The sequence below is a fragment of the Salvelinus namaycush genome, chromosome 16 (assembly GCF_016432855.1).
Source record: "Salvelinus namaycush isolate Seneca chromosome 16, SaNama_1.0, whole genome shotgun sequence".
Classification (NCBI taxonomy): Eukaryota; Metazoa; Chordata; class Actinopteri; order Salmoniformes; family Salmonidae; genus Salvelinus; species Salvelinus namaycush.
This window is the reverse complement of record NC_052322.1, coordinates 7,387,845-7,403,790: the sequence shown is the minus strand read 5'-3', so window position 1 is coordinate 7,403,790 and position 15,946 is coordinate 7,387,845. Positions and strand designations below refer to the sequence as shown.

General features: G+C 43.7%; 1 protein-coding gene across 1 annotated transcript in view; it reads right to left on the bottom strand.

Annotated features, from left to right (window-relative positions):
• The window catches only part of LOC120060868 (agrin-like), a 376,729-nt gene that overhangs the window by 64,939 nt on the left and 295,844 nt on the right, over positions 1-15,946 (bottom strand). The window contains exons 16-19 of the mRNA XM_039010276.1: positions 15,113-15,237; positions 14,839-14,944; positions 7,934-8,335; positions 1,407-1,532 (exon numbers count right to left, since the gene is read on the bottom strand). Of these exons, the coding sequence (XP_038866204.1) occupies positions 1,407-1,532; positions 7,934-8,335; positions 14,839-14,944; positions 15,113-15,237 (759 nt within the window). The remainder of the gene's footprint in view (positions 1-1,406; positions 1,533-7,933; positions 8,336-14,838; positions 14,945-15,112; positions 15,238-15,946) is intronic.

Here is a 15,946-nt window from a genome sequence, read left to right as displayed (position 1 = left end):
TGTGACATCGTTAGCGCCTCGCCACTGCTAACAAACGGATGTTTGTGCATTTCGTCGTTGCTGCAGATGTACCGGGACTGTATTGTAGTGCTAATAGTATTGTAGTGCTAATGGACGGTAGCAACTGGTAATGTTGGTGTGATTTCATTTCATGGGCGGTAGCGACTGGTAATGTTGGTGTGATTTGATGTAACGGACGGTAGCGACTGGTAATGTTGGTGTGATTTGATGTAACGGATGGTAGCGACTGGTAATGTTGGTGTGATTTCATTTGACGGACGGTAGCGACTGGTAATGTTGGTGTGATTTCATGTCATGGACGGTAGCAACTGTTAATGTTGGTGTGATTTCATTTCATGGACGGGAGCGACTGATAATGTTGGTGTGATTTCATTTCATGGACGGTAGTGACTGGTAATGTTGGTGTGATTTTATTTCATGGACGGTAGCGACTGGTAATGTTGGTGTGATTTCATTTCACGGACGGTAGAGACTGGTAATGTTGGTGTGATTTCATGTCATGGACGGTAGCGACTGGTAATGTTGGTGTGATTTCATGTCATGGACGGTAGCGACTGGTAATGTTGGTGTGATTTCATTTCATGGACGGTAGTGACTGGTAATGTTGGTGTGATTTCATTTCATTGACGGTAGCGACAGGTAATGTTGGTGTGATTTCATTTGACGGACGGTAGAGACTGGTAATGTTGGTGTGATTTCATGTCATGGACGGTAGCGACTGGTAATGTTGGTGTGATTTCATTTTATGGACGGTAGCAACTGGTAATGTTGGTGTGATTTCATTTCATGGACGGTAGCGACTGGTAATGTTGGTGTGATTTCATTTCATGGACGGTAGCGACTGGTAATGTTGGTGTGATTTCATGTCATGGACGGTAGCGACTGGTAATGTTGGTGTGATTTCATTTCATGGACGGTAGCGACTGGTAATGTTGGTGTGATTTCATTTCATGGACGGTAGCGACTGGTAATGTTGGTGTGATTTCATTTCATGGACGGTAGCGACTGGTAATGTTGGTGTGATTTCATTTCATGGACGGTAGCGACGGGTAATGTTGGTGTGATTTCATTTCATGGACGGTAGCGACTGGTAATGTTGGTGTGATTTAATTTCACGGACGGTAGCGACGGGTAATGTTGGTGTGATTTAATTTCACGGACGGTAGCGACTGGTAATGTTGGTGTGATTTCATTTCACGGACGGTAGCGACTGGTAATGTTGGTGTGATGAGAAAGAAGTAACACAGCTCTAGATTTTATATGAGCACATTGTTTCATATCCAAAAGTCCTCTTCAATTTCAAGTGTGCCTCCTAAAGGGGTTGAAGAGAGGTGAGGTGGTAAGTATAGGAGGGGAACAGGAGAGGGGGGTTGTGGGGTACTTACAGGGGCAGTTGGCTCCCTCAGGGCTGCTGGAAGCCGTCTTGCCATCAGGACAACAGCCGAAGGGAGTGTTGTCACATGACGAGCGGTCCTCCACTGTGGGGATGGTGGTGGCTGCGGCTGTTGGGTCTAGGGGAAAGAGAGGAGGGTTCATAGTGCTTCATAACACCTCATAACGCTTCATAATGATTCATAACACTTGTAACACATCTTAAATCTGGCGGTGGTGGCCACAGCCTAGGGAACTAGGGGTGAGAGAGGAAGAGATTCATAATGCTTTATAGCGCATTTTAATGCTTCATAATACCTTCTTAACCCCAACCTCGGAGAGCTGCATCTGGAACTCATCTCCATTATGAGAGCCATACTGTAGTAGCTACATAATGGGCTACATACCGTTATAATGGCACTAAGTACTTTGTGATGAGGGTTGATAAATAACCACGGAAACAGCTAATCTCTTCCACTGATTGGGCGATTGCTATCTGCAAATTTCCACTGATTGGCAGATGGCAATCTCCAAACACTTTGTCCCAGAGAACATTGCCTTTGCTATAAATCTAGGAGTACCCTGACCTCATCTCCAATGGGGTAAAGTGGCTACTCTCACAGTACACCAGGGAATGGCCTGCACCCGTTTCTCTCTTACGGGGATAGGTTCCTCTGTGGAGCAGCTTAACGGTCACCCTATGATTAAAAATGATCGTAGAGCAAACAACCGTGGCTTGCTGAATAAGTCGTTAAGACGTCAAAGGGGGACGGTTGTCTCTTCAAGGACTCTCTGTCGTCGCCCTGTGAGTGAAACACCCGCCGCTAGGACAGGAGTCTGTGGAGAAAACTCTAGGTCAGGGATTGGAAGGAAGGGAGGGAGGGATGGAGGGGAGTGTTGGCGTCTACAGGGCATCTGTTGGCACATGGATTTACGGACCACAGCGATTGAGTTGGGAGGATGGGGGGGTAGGGAGGTGTACTACGGCTCAGGGACTATGTATTGCTCCATTGGGAGGCAAACACAGATCCACCCAACCACAACCATCCCCCTGTTTACATACACATACAACTAGACACACAGACACGGAGGAGACCCAGGTCTCCTTGGCAGACAGGCCATGTGCGCCAGGCGTCAGCCAGCGCTCCGGTCCGCTGGTGACAAGAGAATAAATCTGCGAGAGGGAAAAGCGTCAGAGGAAGCGCTGAGGCTCGTGTTCCATCAATTCAGGAGTGTCAAAGCAAGCTGTTGGGTCACAGAGCTTTGGAATGGTAAAAAAAAAGCTGATTGAAAAGGGTTAGTCTACAGGTCTCTGGAGTGTGGTGCTTGGTGGAGTGGTTTAGCTATAAGGCCAGAATGCCGTGGAGGGATTTTACTGTGTAGAGTGAGAGTTGTGTTTCGTATCACTATGCTGCAATGGCAAGGTAAGAGAAATTCTTATCAAGCTATCAACTCAGCCTTGAAACAACCCCCCAACATAAGCCAATAATCTCATCACCTTTCTGTTTTCCATTTCTACAAAATCTGTTACGTGGGGAGAGAAATGCTTCAAATATGAAAATAGCTTCTTATTTTGACAGAGTGGAGGATACTGTGACAACAGTCTTCGTTTGGAATACATTCTTGTATTTCTCTGCTTAACATTTGGATTAAACTGAATGCAAAGGACACTTTGAAAACACACCTCTGTTGTGGTGACATAACATCAGATCATGACATGTATAACATCATGTCATGTTATACATGTCATTATTATCAGTTTAATCCAAATGCTAGCTAACATTAAACCTGTTTGGTTAACTTTAGCTAGCTATGACAATTGGGATTTAAGTAAATTGTTTAGCTAGCTAGCTAGCTAGTTAATGTTACATGTCTAAACAAAAGACCCCAAGTTAAAGCTTTCTGTTAGCTAGCTAACGCTAGCGGAGTTTAGATGGCTGGCTTGCTAGCTAACATTGAACATATTTGGTTCACTTTAGCTAGCTATGACAATCGGTTTGTATTGCTAGTTAAAGCTTGCTGTTAGCTAGACAGCTTGAGTTCGAAGGCTGGCTTACTAACGTTACTCTATGGATTGGGATTTTAGTGAATTATTTTGCTAGCTGGCTAACGTTAACGTTACATGTCTAAACAAAAGAACCCAAGTTAAAGCTTGCTGTTAGCTAGCTAATGTTCGTGGAGGTGAGATGGGTGGCTTGCTAGCTAACATTAACTTACGTGTATGAAGTGTGCGTAACATTAGTATCTGTAATTTGTCTTCAGCATCAGTAGAACACGCCTGCATCTCCTCCACCAGTCATACAAAGAGAATGGTCTAATGCCTCCAATCAAAAAGAGAGCTGGCCCAAGCAAGCACAGATTACACCTGAAGCATGAGGACTTGCAGCGAGTGGTGAACTTCATCAACAACTACACAGAGGATAATGCAATAGTATAACCAGGACTCCACCCAGAGGATAATGCAGTAGTGTTACCAGGACGCTACCCAGGACACAAACACTTTGGTGGAAAGCTGCTGCCCTCCCATGTGACAAAAGCAGCAGTGTGGCATCTCTACAAGGAATCGATGACAACACTTGGCATGTAAAGCATAAACACATTTTGATTATTTAATTGACCTCCAACATGATTGGCACTACTTTTATTCATCTCACATTATTTCTGTATTTTCCAGAGGTACGTGTAGTCGGGCTGTCTTCCTTCAGGAATCTGTGGGGAAAATTGCTGCCCCACATCTCAAGCACTAAGCCCAGGGCAGACCTGTGCTGGCAGTGCCAGAGGAACAACTATCAGGTCTTCAGATCTGCCAATCTGCCAGAAGCTGTTAAGTTTGTGCTCTGCCACTGTGCCTGGCGGACCATGCACAAGCTCCACCACAGTCTGGACTTTCCCTTCCTGATCACAGGCCACACCAAGTTCGCCCCCGACTGGTGCTTCGGGATCATCATGCAGCACTTCAGAAAGACCGGAGTGAACACTTTGTCTGAGATTGCTGGTGTTGTGAAGGACAGTACTGTGACAGGGGTCAACATCCCACAGCTGGTTGGACTGGAGGATGGTACGGTGCAGGTGGAAAGATATGGCTGGCAACAACACCTGACTCCGTACTTCAGGCCGCTGCCACAGTTCAAGCAGTACTAGCACTTCAGGTGAATATCATTTTCATTGCATTGTATGAGGTTATTATTCTTATCTAAACTTGGGAGGTGAATTGATGTTGTGCAAGGTTTAATATCTTCAATTCTTCTTGTTATTTCCTGTTTTACAGCTCGATGCTCTGAAGCCTGGTGTTGTTGTCACCAAGGAGCGTTCAGACTCAGTCGGGATTAGGTTTCAGCTGCTGCACAACGCTGACATCCTTCCTCCCATAGATGGTCTGCCTGTACAAGCACCACCTGGACTGGACACAGCTAGACAAACGTATCTTTTTGAGAAGATCAGGGAGTTTTGAAACAAAGAGGCTATGGACATCACATGCCCTGCACCAAAATCAAGGGCAGGACAGAAACAGGCTCTCCGAATATAGATTCCCTTGTTCATGCGTGGTTCGGACGGACCAGTCATCAGCACTATCTGCAGTGCTTCTATTCAAATGACTCTCTCCTAACACACACGCCATACGTTGCTGCTACTATTTATTTTTTTATCCTGCTGCTCAGCCACTTTTTCCCTGATTGTATGCATATAACTACCTCGTCTATCACTGATATCGTTATTGATATTGTTCTTGTACATACTGTATATTATTTTATTTATATTGACACTATCTATTTCTGATATTGCTACTATGCTAGTAGCCATTTGGCTGTACCGTTTACATCTTCCGTAGAGACCCATCTACTTTGCAAGACTTATCAATATTCATTTTATATATAAATATTTTGCTATGTGTGGTCGTAACATGACTTTGTGACATACCCCATAGACTCACTAAACACAAATGCTTCGTTTGTAAATTATGTCTGAGTGTTGGAGTGTGCCCCTGGTTATCCGTCAATGAAAAAAAATTAAGGAAATTGGGCCGTCTGGTTTAAGGAATTTGAAATGATTTATACTTTTACTTTTGATACTTAAGCACATTTTAGCAATTCCATTTACTTTTGATACTTATTAAGTATTTTTAAAACTTCAAATACTTTTAGACTTTTACTCAAGTAGTATTTTACAGGGTGACGTTTACTTCATTCATTTTCTATTAAGGTTTCTTTACATCTGGACACTTTCTGTTTACCTGGAATTTTTCGTTATTGTAGGCTATTACCACTTTTAGTCTTAATCTTTACTACACTACTCACTGTTTAGCACAGGACCTCACATGTGAATCCTTAAAGAGATGGGTGGGGCTGGCTTAAGAGGGTGTGAACAATGCTGAATGGGTGTAGACAAAGGAGAGCTCTCCAGTAGGCACCAAAACCGTCAAAGGCCTTTTTCTCAAAAGTGTATCAACTTTCAAAGCAGAATTACTTTCCCATTGTTCCTCAAAAATGCAGTGTATGATATACCATTTCGTAGCTCTGAGTCTCTACTTTTTACCAATGTAAAAAGCCCAATTTCAAATGTTGTTACATAAGACCGAATCTAGGCGGTGAGTCACAAATGGTGTATGATGTAGCAATGACGTATCAAACCTTGAGTCAGTTCAGAGGCCCATATTCAACCTAGGGATGTGCATGGGGGAAGCCAGAAAAAATAAAGCCCTATTACTTCCTATGTGTTGTGATAATTGAGTTGTTTGCTCTATAACCTGTTAGTTCATATGCCTTGACACCGTGATATACTGTATAGGCCTAAGGCCGAGACAATAAGAAGACATTTATTTCATTACAAAACCGGAGAGCAAATCGGCGAAGTCCACAAAACATATTGCATGTAACAAACAGTTACGTGACGTACAGCATGGTCAAGCAAGTTTCCAACATTGTTGGACTACTAAACAACTACTGATTTAGAACTACGGAGACTTACCGCAAGTTACAAAGAAAACAGGCGCGTCCTCCAGTATTCCAACATCTAATCATCTATGCTTAGTGTAATACAATGACAACTAAAAGATACCAAAAACGATGTAGTCCAATCAACGTAAGTTAAATATGATGTGGCTGTCCATGGTACTGATTACTTCGTGTGTGTGTCTGTGCGTGCGTGCAATTGGGGGGGAAAAAAAACATGTTGACTCAGCCTACTTGTAGAGAAACGCCAATGCCGTCCTCCTCTTTCATGTTGCCTAAACGGTCTATGACTCTGGCATACAGTACACGCTTTTAGTTTTTGTTGTCCTAGGCTACCTGGCTAAAATTCGTTAGCGTTAGCTAGCGTTCCTACTTCCTTTCATGGGCAACACTGTTGCAGGCCAGCTGGTTAACATTAGCCTGTTGAACTTCCATCCTCTCAGACCAGGGGCACAATGTATGAATTTATGGACCCTATATCATTATCTTTAACATTGTACTCAGCTGTTGGTGTTCAGGAGCTTCAACATTTGTCAGGACGAAAAGGAAAATACTTTGTGTGGCTGCGGGAGTTGTACTGAAGACCATTTGGAAAGTGTGGATCAGAATCGCCGTTATAATCATTGGTAGAAGCACAAGCATTTCACTACACTCGCAATAACATCTGTTAATCACGTGTATGTGACCAAATAAATTTGATAAGTACGGAGAATGAAGTAAAACAAGTCCAAATCCATATCTCCATCCACGGCTAATTTAGCTAGCTAGCCACCGGAGGACAATGACACAAAGAGATGCAACAATTTAAGTTTCTTTCTGTCAATGATGTTTGACTTCTGATGTGATGTGATGGGTCTGAAGCGAAATCCAAAACTGGCTTCCCTTGACACTTTTTTTGTGTGCGCCAGAGCCATCTACAGCTGAGCTCACTCAGCACTGATGGGCTATTATTTTATATATTTTTTATCAAGGGAAGACAAATGCTCGCTGGCTTCCCTTGCATTCAATGCTATGGGCGGCAACAATGTCATACTCTTTTTGACCAGACAGCATCAGATAGATTCTGTGACAGAGACGCACTGTTTCGTTCACTCGGATGCTTTCTTCAGTGAGATACATTCAGCCTCTTGCTTTTTGAAGGAAATTTATGAAACACAGAGAGACGAAAGAAACATTATTTTGTATGTTTTTTCCCCTTGGTACTTTTTTTGGGAAAGCTTGGCTTCCCTTGGCATCCATGAATACACACCACTAGTAGGCCAATCAAATAGGCTCAATGTGTAGCAAGGGGAGTGAGAGTTCACTAATGCAATGCAGATGGAATAAAATTACGGAATTTAAAAAGTTAGCGAAATGACAAGGAGTAGGCTATAACGAGCAACCAAGAGGTAGCCTGTTTTATCTGAATTGGGTTGGGGAGAAAGTGCAGAATGTGGCCTCAATTAGACTAGCTAGCTATAGATGAATGACACTATTCAAATAGTGAAATTATTTCAAACCCCCATCTGTAATTCAACCCTCCCCTGACCTCTGACCCTTGACCCCCTGTGGAGCAGAATTATGGGTTATGAAGTGAAATAGCTTTGATTTACCAACTGGCTCCTCTCCGCTCGCCTCCAGGACTCCGACGCCGCTACTCTCTTCCACCTCCTCCATCTGGTCGTCTCCGCTGGGCTCACCGCTCCCTGAGTCCTCGAAGGCTGTAGGGGAGGAGCCAGGGCTGGTGTGGCTGGGTAGGCGAGGGGTGGTGGAGTGAGGTGGGTGGTGGGGGGTGATGACGGGGTGGTTGGTGGTGAGCGGTCTCTCAGTGGGCATGGGGGGCGGCAGGGCCTCCACGAATGAGGCTAGTGGCCCCTCGGTTTCATCATCCTCCCAGGGAGAGTATGATGTGCCATGGCGCGGCGACGTAAGCCTGACGTGGGAGGGGGTGGTGGCTTTTGCGAGGGGGGTGGGGGGGTAAGGGGTGGGTCGGCTGGCCGGCTCGGTGATGCTTTCTGCATGGGGAGGGAAGGGAGAAGGAGAGGAAGCAAGGAATGGATGAATGGGTAAGCAAAGATGAAAATCTTTTTTTAATTTTCTTCTCCCTATTTCGTTTGTACACCTTTACCTCATACTACTGCTGTACCCCTTATGGTTGTCTTTCGTGTTCTGGTCACGTCAGGCACCTGAGCACCCAATACTGACCGACACACAAGAACAGAGGCCAGACTCATTGCCATATGAAATATACATCTAAAATATAATTGAAAACCTATGCACATAGGAATGGAAAACCTGGATGAAATCTTTTAACCCCTTATGACTTACGAAGCAAAACACACCATGAAAATTAGAACATCTTACACTGAAGTATGCCAAAGGATGGCATACTGTTGAGTTCAACTGCACTGCAGTCTGTGTACAGAGAAGAATCATGTGCCCTATATAGGGTTAAACTGCACTGCAGTTGCACTGGTGTGTGTGTGTGTGTTTGTGAGGCATGTGTGTTTGTTCAATGTGTCTGTGTGTATATGTGCCGGTGTTGGTGTGTGTCTGTGGGTATGAATTATATATACATATTGAAATGTTGCCCTCCTGTAGCGGAGCTTTAATCACAGACAGTCAAAGCCTCTGGTGATGAATGATTGATATAAATGGGGCAGAAAAAGCAGGGTTTAACTCCGGCTTCAAAGACTCCAGACTCACAGCCGCACAACTATCCGTCAACTCCGCCGCGAAAGGCAGCCTTGTCAGCACAGTCACACACGCCATCCAAACACTCTCAGAAATCCTTTCCTTGCCGTCGCCAGAGAGAGGGACCCGCTTTTCTTTCAGCAGAAACCAGCATTACCCATGCAATGCCTTGGTACAAAGACAAAAATGTATCGGATAAAACCGATGAAATAGGAGAAAAACTCCTGAGGGAAAGAAGCGAGTCAAGAGCTGGAGGGAAGGGAGACACTTTGTAAGTGTAGCTGCTAGGATGGCGGCAAACCAGCCAGGCTTCACTTAATACCTCCTACTTTACCCCAGCCGTTGTGTGTGCAGGGCAAAATAAAAACCTCCTACGGTATATAATTTCCATCTCATTGGAATTCGGCTAACATTATGTGTAGGATTTAATTGCACACTAATAATCTCCTATTTGGTAGGCAATTACGCCGTGAGGTGTGAAATGTGATACCTTGATGAGGCGCTGGATGTTATCAGCCAGGCAGGCACCCCACTATCTCCCATCCTGCCAGGCTCCAGAGGAGGGGAGGCAGAGGAGCCAGCCTGCAGATACAGTATGTCGGCTTAGCCCAAGAGTGCATCTATCAATTGATATCGCCGTGTGCGAGGCGGTGGTATCCTTTGCTCTTCCTCTTGGCTACACCTGTTACTCAGGTGCTGGGTTATGGCCGGGAGTCCTTCGGCGGCGAACGCTCGAAGAGGGGTAAAATAAAATAAAAAACAGATATAGAAAGAAAGGGAAGGATAGACAACTGGCAGCGCAGTCAGTTCAGTGGAAGCTTTCCTTAATCAGGTTTAACGCTCCATTTGCTTTTTTTTTCCCGAGAGGCAGGCGGTTATATCGACAGGCGGGCGGGGAGAGAAATCATTGTCATCTTCACTTGTCTGGGCTGTGTAGTCATCTTTGAAAGGCGGTTATTAAGATTGTTTGCCATGTCTGCCATGCTCAGTGGGGAGGAGGAATCAGATATATGAAAGTCGACAGAAAAAAGGGAAAGAGAAAATGGAAGAGAGGAAGAAAAACAAGCAGGGGGAGAAAGAGAGCACGAAAGAGAGAGACATGAAAAGAGGGACGGAGGACATAAGATGAACAAGTTTTTTTTTAAAGTGTTCAGGGAAAGTATGAGGATGGAGTGAGAGGCATAAAAGACAAAAGACATTAAGGCAGAAAACTGATGATGTCATATGCTAGTGTTCACTGCCAATTTGCGTCAAACCTACAGGTGATGACAACATATGGGAGAACCAGGCCAATGGCTAATGTCTGGACACGATCGATGCCAGAAGTTCCTCTTTCATTCAAATACCCCCCTTTAGTGGCTTGTACCTCACACACTTTCACAGGTTTTTCCCATGGTTTGCTTCATCTAGCTCTTAGTAAGGGCCACATAGCCAGAAGCAGAAATGCTGTGTTGTGTCGAGGAGACTCAAAGTGCTTGTCCCTTAGCATGGGCGGAGAGATGGGTTAGATCACAAGTTCACAGTAGTAGCCATTTGATGTAGTTTCTGCAGAACTTGCTTCAGTGTGAAAGGGCACAGGCCTTCAGTAGTGGTTCTGCGCTAGTTATTAGCATTGAAGTTGATTCTGTAATTTATATTAAGAGCTGCATCAGATCAGCGGAAGGTGAGGAGCGGTGGCAGGGCGAGGATGTTTGAATGCTAATTCGCACCCAATCACACGTGAAATGAGCTCGATCTAACCTCCAACCTGGGGGCGGCTGAGGAGCCCGCTACCTACGGCGTGACTGCATCTGGGGGAAGAAATTAAACGAACTGCTGTGACAAGTTGTGTTCGTCTGGCTTCCCGCTTGGGCTCAAAGAAAGCGAGCGAGAGAGAACTCTTTCTCCCTCCGAATGAAGCCCCTCACTAGGCAAGGACTTACATAATACTCATGTCTCCATCGCCAGGCAACAAAGAATGAGTCTGGAGTGAATTTCATTGGTAACCGACGGCGTCAGATCGCTAATCACCAGATCAAGGTGCTGTCGGCGTCTCATAGAGCAAATTACTCTTACTCCTGTGCAGGGACGCAACTGGTTTAAGATATAATGGAGTTATATAATATAATTATTATTTACACTCCAAACAGCCTACCTGACCACTCGGAGGCGTCCGCATGGTCCTAAAGCCCACCGTTGCCTCGTTTTGTATCATATTCCTATGATAGAACGGGGGGACAAAAATAAATGCTATTTCAGAATGTCCCCAGTGAAAGTTGCACCCCTGCTCCTGTGTGCCTGCATGTATGAGGCCGCCACACAGCACTATTTCAGAAGCCTTGGTTAGGGGTTGAGGTGGTGCCTTCAAAGCATTGCACCTACTTCAGGCCTGACAAACTGCACCAAGATCAGCAGGGAAAAGGAAGGTACCCACCAGATGTCTTCACGGGTTCAACAGACCCTAAATTCTGAGATCCGACCCGGGATCCGAAAAACAAATGGTAGTCCCACTAAGCGCAAACCAGATGGGATGGCGTATTGCTGCAGAATGCTGTGGTAGCCATGCTGGTTAAGTGTGCCTTGAATTCTAAATAAATCACAGACAGTGTCACCAGCAAAGCACTAATACACCACACCATCACACCTCCATGCTTCACGGTGGGAAACACACATGCGGAGCTCATCAGTTCACCTACTCTGCGTCTCACAAAGACATGGCGGTTGGAACCAAAAATCTCACATTTGGACTCATCAGCCCAAAAGGACAGATTTTCACCTCTCTAATGTCAATTGCTCGTGATTCTTGGCCCAAGCAAGTCTCTTCTTCTATTGGTGTCCTTTAGTAGTGGTTTATTCGCAGCAATTCGACCATGAAGGCCTTTGTCTGTTACTTAAACTATGAAGCATTGATTTGGGCATCAATTTCTGAGGCTGGTTACTCTAATGAACTTATCCTCTGCAGCAGAGGTAACCCTGGGCTTTCCTTTCCTGTGGCGGTCCTCATGAGATCCAGTTTCATCATAGCGATTGATGGTTTTTGCGACTGCACTTGAAGAAACTTTAAAAGTTCCTGACATTTTCCGTATTGACTGACCTTTATGTCTTTAAAGTAATGATGGACTATCGTTTCTCTTTGCTTATTTGAGCTGTTCTTGCCATAATTTGGACTTGATCTTTTACCAAATAGGGCTATTTTCTGTATACCACCCCTACCATGTCACAACACAACTGATTGGCTCAAACGCATTAAGAAGGAAAGAAATTCCACAAATGAACTTTTAACAAAGGCACACCTCTTAATTGAAATGCATTCCAGGTGACTACCTCATGAAGCTGGTTGAGAGAATGCCAAGAGTGTGCAAAGCTGTCATCAAGGCAAAGGGTGGCTACTTTGAAGAATCTCAAGTATATTTTGATTTGTTTAACACTTTTTTGGTTACTAAATAATTCCATGTGTGTTATTTCATAGTTTTGATTTCTTCACTATTATTCTACAATGTAGAAAATATTAAAAAATAAAGAAAAACCCTGGAATAAGTAGGTGTGACCAAACTTTGACTGGTACTGTATATTATTTAGTATATGCAAAGACAAGATTAAAACAATAATAGTCTGATGGGTGACAATATTAGCCTATCACATGTGAATGATATATTATCACATGTGAATGATGCCCAGCGTCAGGCAAGAAATAATGCATTTTTAGTTGTTGCCTTTTTAAAAATCATAGTCTCACACTGATAAGGTTTTGATTCACAACTAAAGTGGCCAAATAACTTCTTAAAATTAAGCACATTAATCCGCTTTACAAGGGGTGTAGAATCTAACTGGCATACATAAAGCAGCGCGTGAGTTTCAAGTTTGGGGAAGACCCATTTCAACATAAAAATGCACCTTTATAATAAAGCATAATTGCATTTTTGATAATAGTGTTTTCCCGCTAATGGAACATTCGCGCTGATAGCCTACTACTATGTGTGCATTGCTACGCTTATAATGTGAAGAAATAGCCTAATAGTTGATCAACATTTGAAGCTAAACGTTCTGATCTGGTTCGTCAGCCACATTGTGTAAAAACGTTTTTGTTGATGCTAGTGGTCGTACTGATTTGAGATCCGTCACATCCCACAACTGTCGCTAATGTTTGGAATTTTTCTGAGTGGCCCAGCGAAAGCCCGGACTTGAACCCAATCTAACATCTCTGGAGAGACCTGAAAATAGCTGTCCAAGAAGACTCGAGGCTGTAATCGCTGCCAAAGGTACTTCAACAGTAAAGGGTCTGAATACTTATATAATGTGATTTCAGTTTTTTATTTTTAATACATTTGCAAACATTTCTAAAAACCTGTTTTTGCTTTGTCATTATGGGGTATTGTGTGTAGATTGATGAGGGAAAAAACAATTTAATTAATTTTAGAATAAGGCTGTACTGTACAAAATGTGGAAAAAGTCAAGGGGTCTGAATACTTTCCGAATACACTGTACACACTGTGGGTGTGTATATATATATATATATATATATATATATATATATATATATATATATATATATATGTATATATATATATATGTGTATATATGTATATATGTATATACATATATATTAATATCATACAGTGGACACCTAGGCCTTTAGGCCTGTCTAGATGCATGCAATGCCCTGATGCATTTAGTGCTCAAATCTCCGACAGCTGAACCATGAGGTGGACAATAAAGTTGTAATTTGTTTCACACCGTTTTTAAGGAAACGTAACTATGGATCATTTGGCCAATAGCCTATCGTGCGTTTATTGAGGTTTCTTTCACTCTGTCTTTCTATTCTCGGATCTGAACGGGTCTCTCGGATCCAAACCAGCACGGGTCCATTGAGGTTCGTATTTCTACTGGCCTTTTTGGAACGGGTCTGACTATCCCTGGGTCCATTTGGAACAGTTCTCCTTTTTTAACAAAAAATATGAAATTATGCATATCGGTCAGGTGGGAACGCCACGGATCCATTTCAGAAATGGGTCCAACTTTTTTGAACCGTGAAGACCTCTACCCACAACCTCTATTCCAAACCAGGTATCAGAAGGCTTACTCTTCCCCCCATCCTCAAGCATCTCGCCAATCTCCCCTCTGATAGCTGAACAATGGTGCACTCATCCGGCTAAAAGCTGCGAAGGGGAAGAGAATTTGGGAGCTAAACCTCCCTAATCCGCACAGGGGTGCAGGGAATCAAACAGTAAAATGTCAACCCTTTATGGGCGATTCAGTGGCTCAGGCTGCAGCCAAACGGTAGTTTCTCTATCTCCAGGGGAGCATCTTGGGCCTCATTTCTCTCCCAAGAAATTATTTTCCCTCTTCCTCGCTCCTCTCCGTCAGCCATCCGAAGCAGGGAGGACGATGGTACAGAGCCTCAGCTGTCGTTGTGTGCGCTCACAGGTATGTTGACGACACGCCAGCCGGTCGTTATTTCCACAAGAAAACTTGTGCTTTACTGCAAATTCTTGGCACATATAGAGCCAGAATACACTAAAATACAAAAACACTTGACGATATCTGGTACAGTCGGTCTCAAAAACTGTTTACTACAGTAATGTGTAAAGTAAAATTTGTATACATTAAAGTATAGCCATGGAGGCTATCCAAAGACAAACCTCGGTGAAAGACACAGTGAAGCAATACTGCACCAACCACAAAGAGGACACAACCCATACCCTAGTCTCTTGGCTTTGACAAGGAGAGAGAGAGGACAGTTGGTCTTTCCAACGCCTGTGGCGTTACTCATTATCTTTTGATATGGGCCTGACAACAGGGGATGGACATCCCCTAGTATGATGTATGGAGGACAAACGGGGCTCACCTGTGCACTGGCCAAAGTGTTCCACTCTGATGTGCTTGTCCCGTCTACAGGCAATGGTGCTCAGCTGGCACTGGTCAGCGTAGGTCACCCCATCAGAGCCACACACCTGCTCAGAAAAAAAATAAATAGAAACAGGCTAGGATCACAACTTGTTAACTCTATGCCTGTTTACTACCGACCACTTTAGGCCGATCACAAGCTCAGTAGTTCCAGATAAAGTGTTCTGGATTCTGTGATGAATTTCTGACATAGAGAGGATCATGTAAAGGCCCACCTTGGTCTTGTTCTTCTCGTCACAGTCGGGCGAGGGGCATTCACAGTGCGCTTGACCATTGACCTCAACACAAGACGCGCCAAACTTGCAGTCCAGCTCATTACATGAGGTTGGGGCATCAGCACCTGGGATGGGAATGAAGGGGTTAAAATCCACTCATGGGTCAATGGATACCATCACTGTCCATCATATGAATGTGCATTCCTAGTCCAAATCATGATGCTGAAATTAGCATGTGAGCTTGGTACTTTTAACTGCTCTGAACCCTAGTTGATAATCACCATAATAATGTATATGCGTAGTACCACTTCCACACACAGGGAGGTCCACAAGTCATGTGACAATGACAATTGTTGTTGTTTTGGCTCTGTACTTCAGCCCTTTGGATTTTAAGTGATACAATGACTATGAGGTTAAGGTGCAGACTGTCAGCTTTAATTTGAGGGTATTTTCATTAGCAATTACAGCACTTTTTGTACATAGTTCCCCAATTTCAGAGGACCAAAAGTATTGGGGCAAATTCAGTTATATGTTTATTAAAGTAGTATAAAAAAGTATTTGGTCCAATATTCATAGCACGTAATGACCACATCAAGCTTGTGACTCGACACATTTATTGGATGCAGTTTGTTTTGGCTGGGTTTCAGATTATTTTGTGCCAAATACAAATTAATGATGTATTGTGTCAATTTGGAGTCACTTTTATTGTAAATAAGAATAGAATATGTTTCTAAACGCTTCTACATTAATGTGGATGCTACCATGATTACGGATAATCCTGAATGAATCTACAATAATGATGAGTGAGAAAGTTACATATGCACAAATATCATA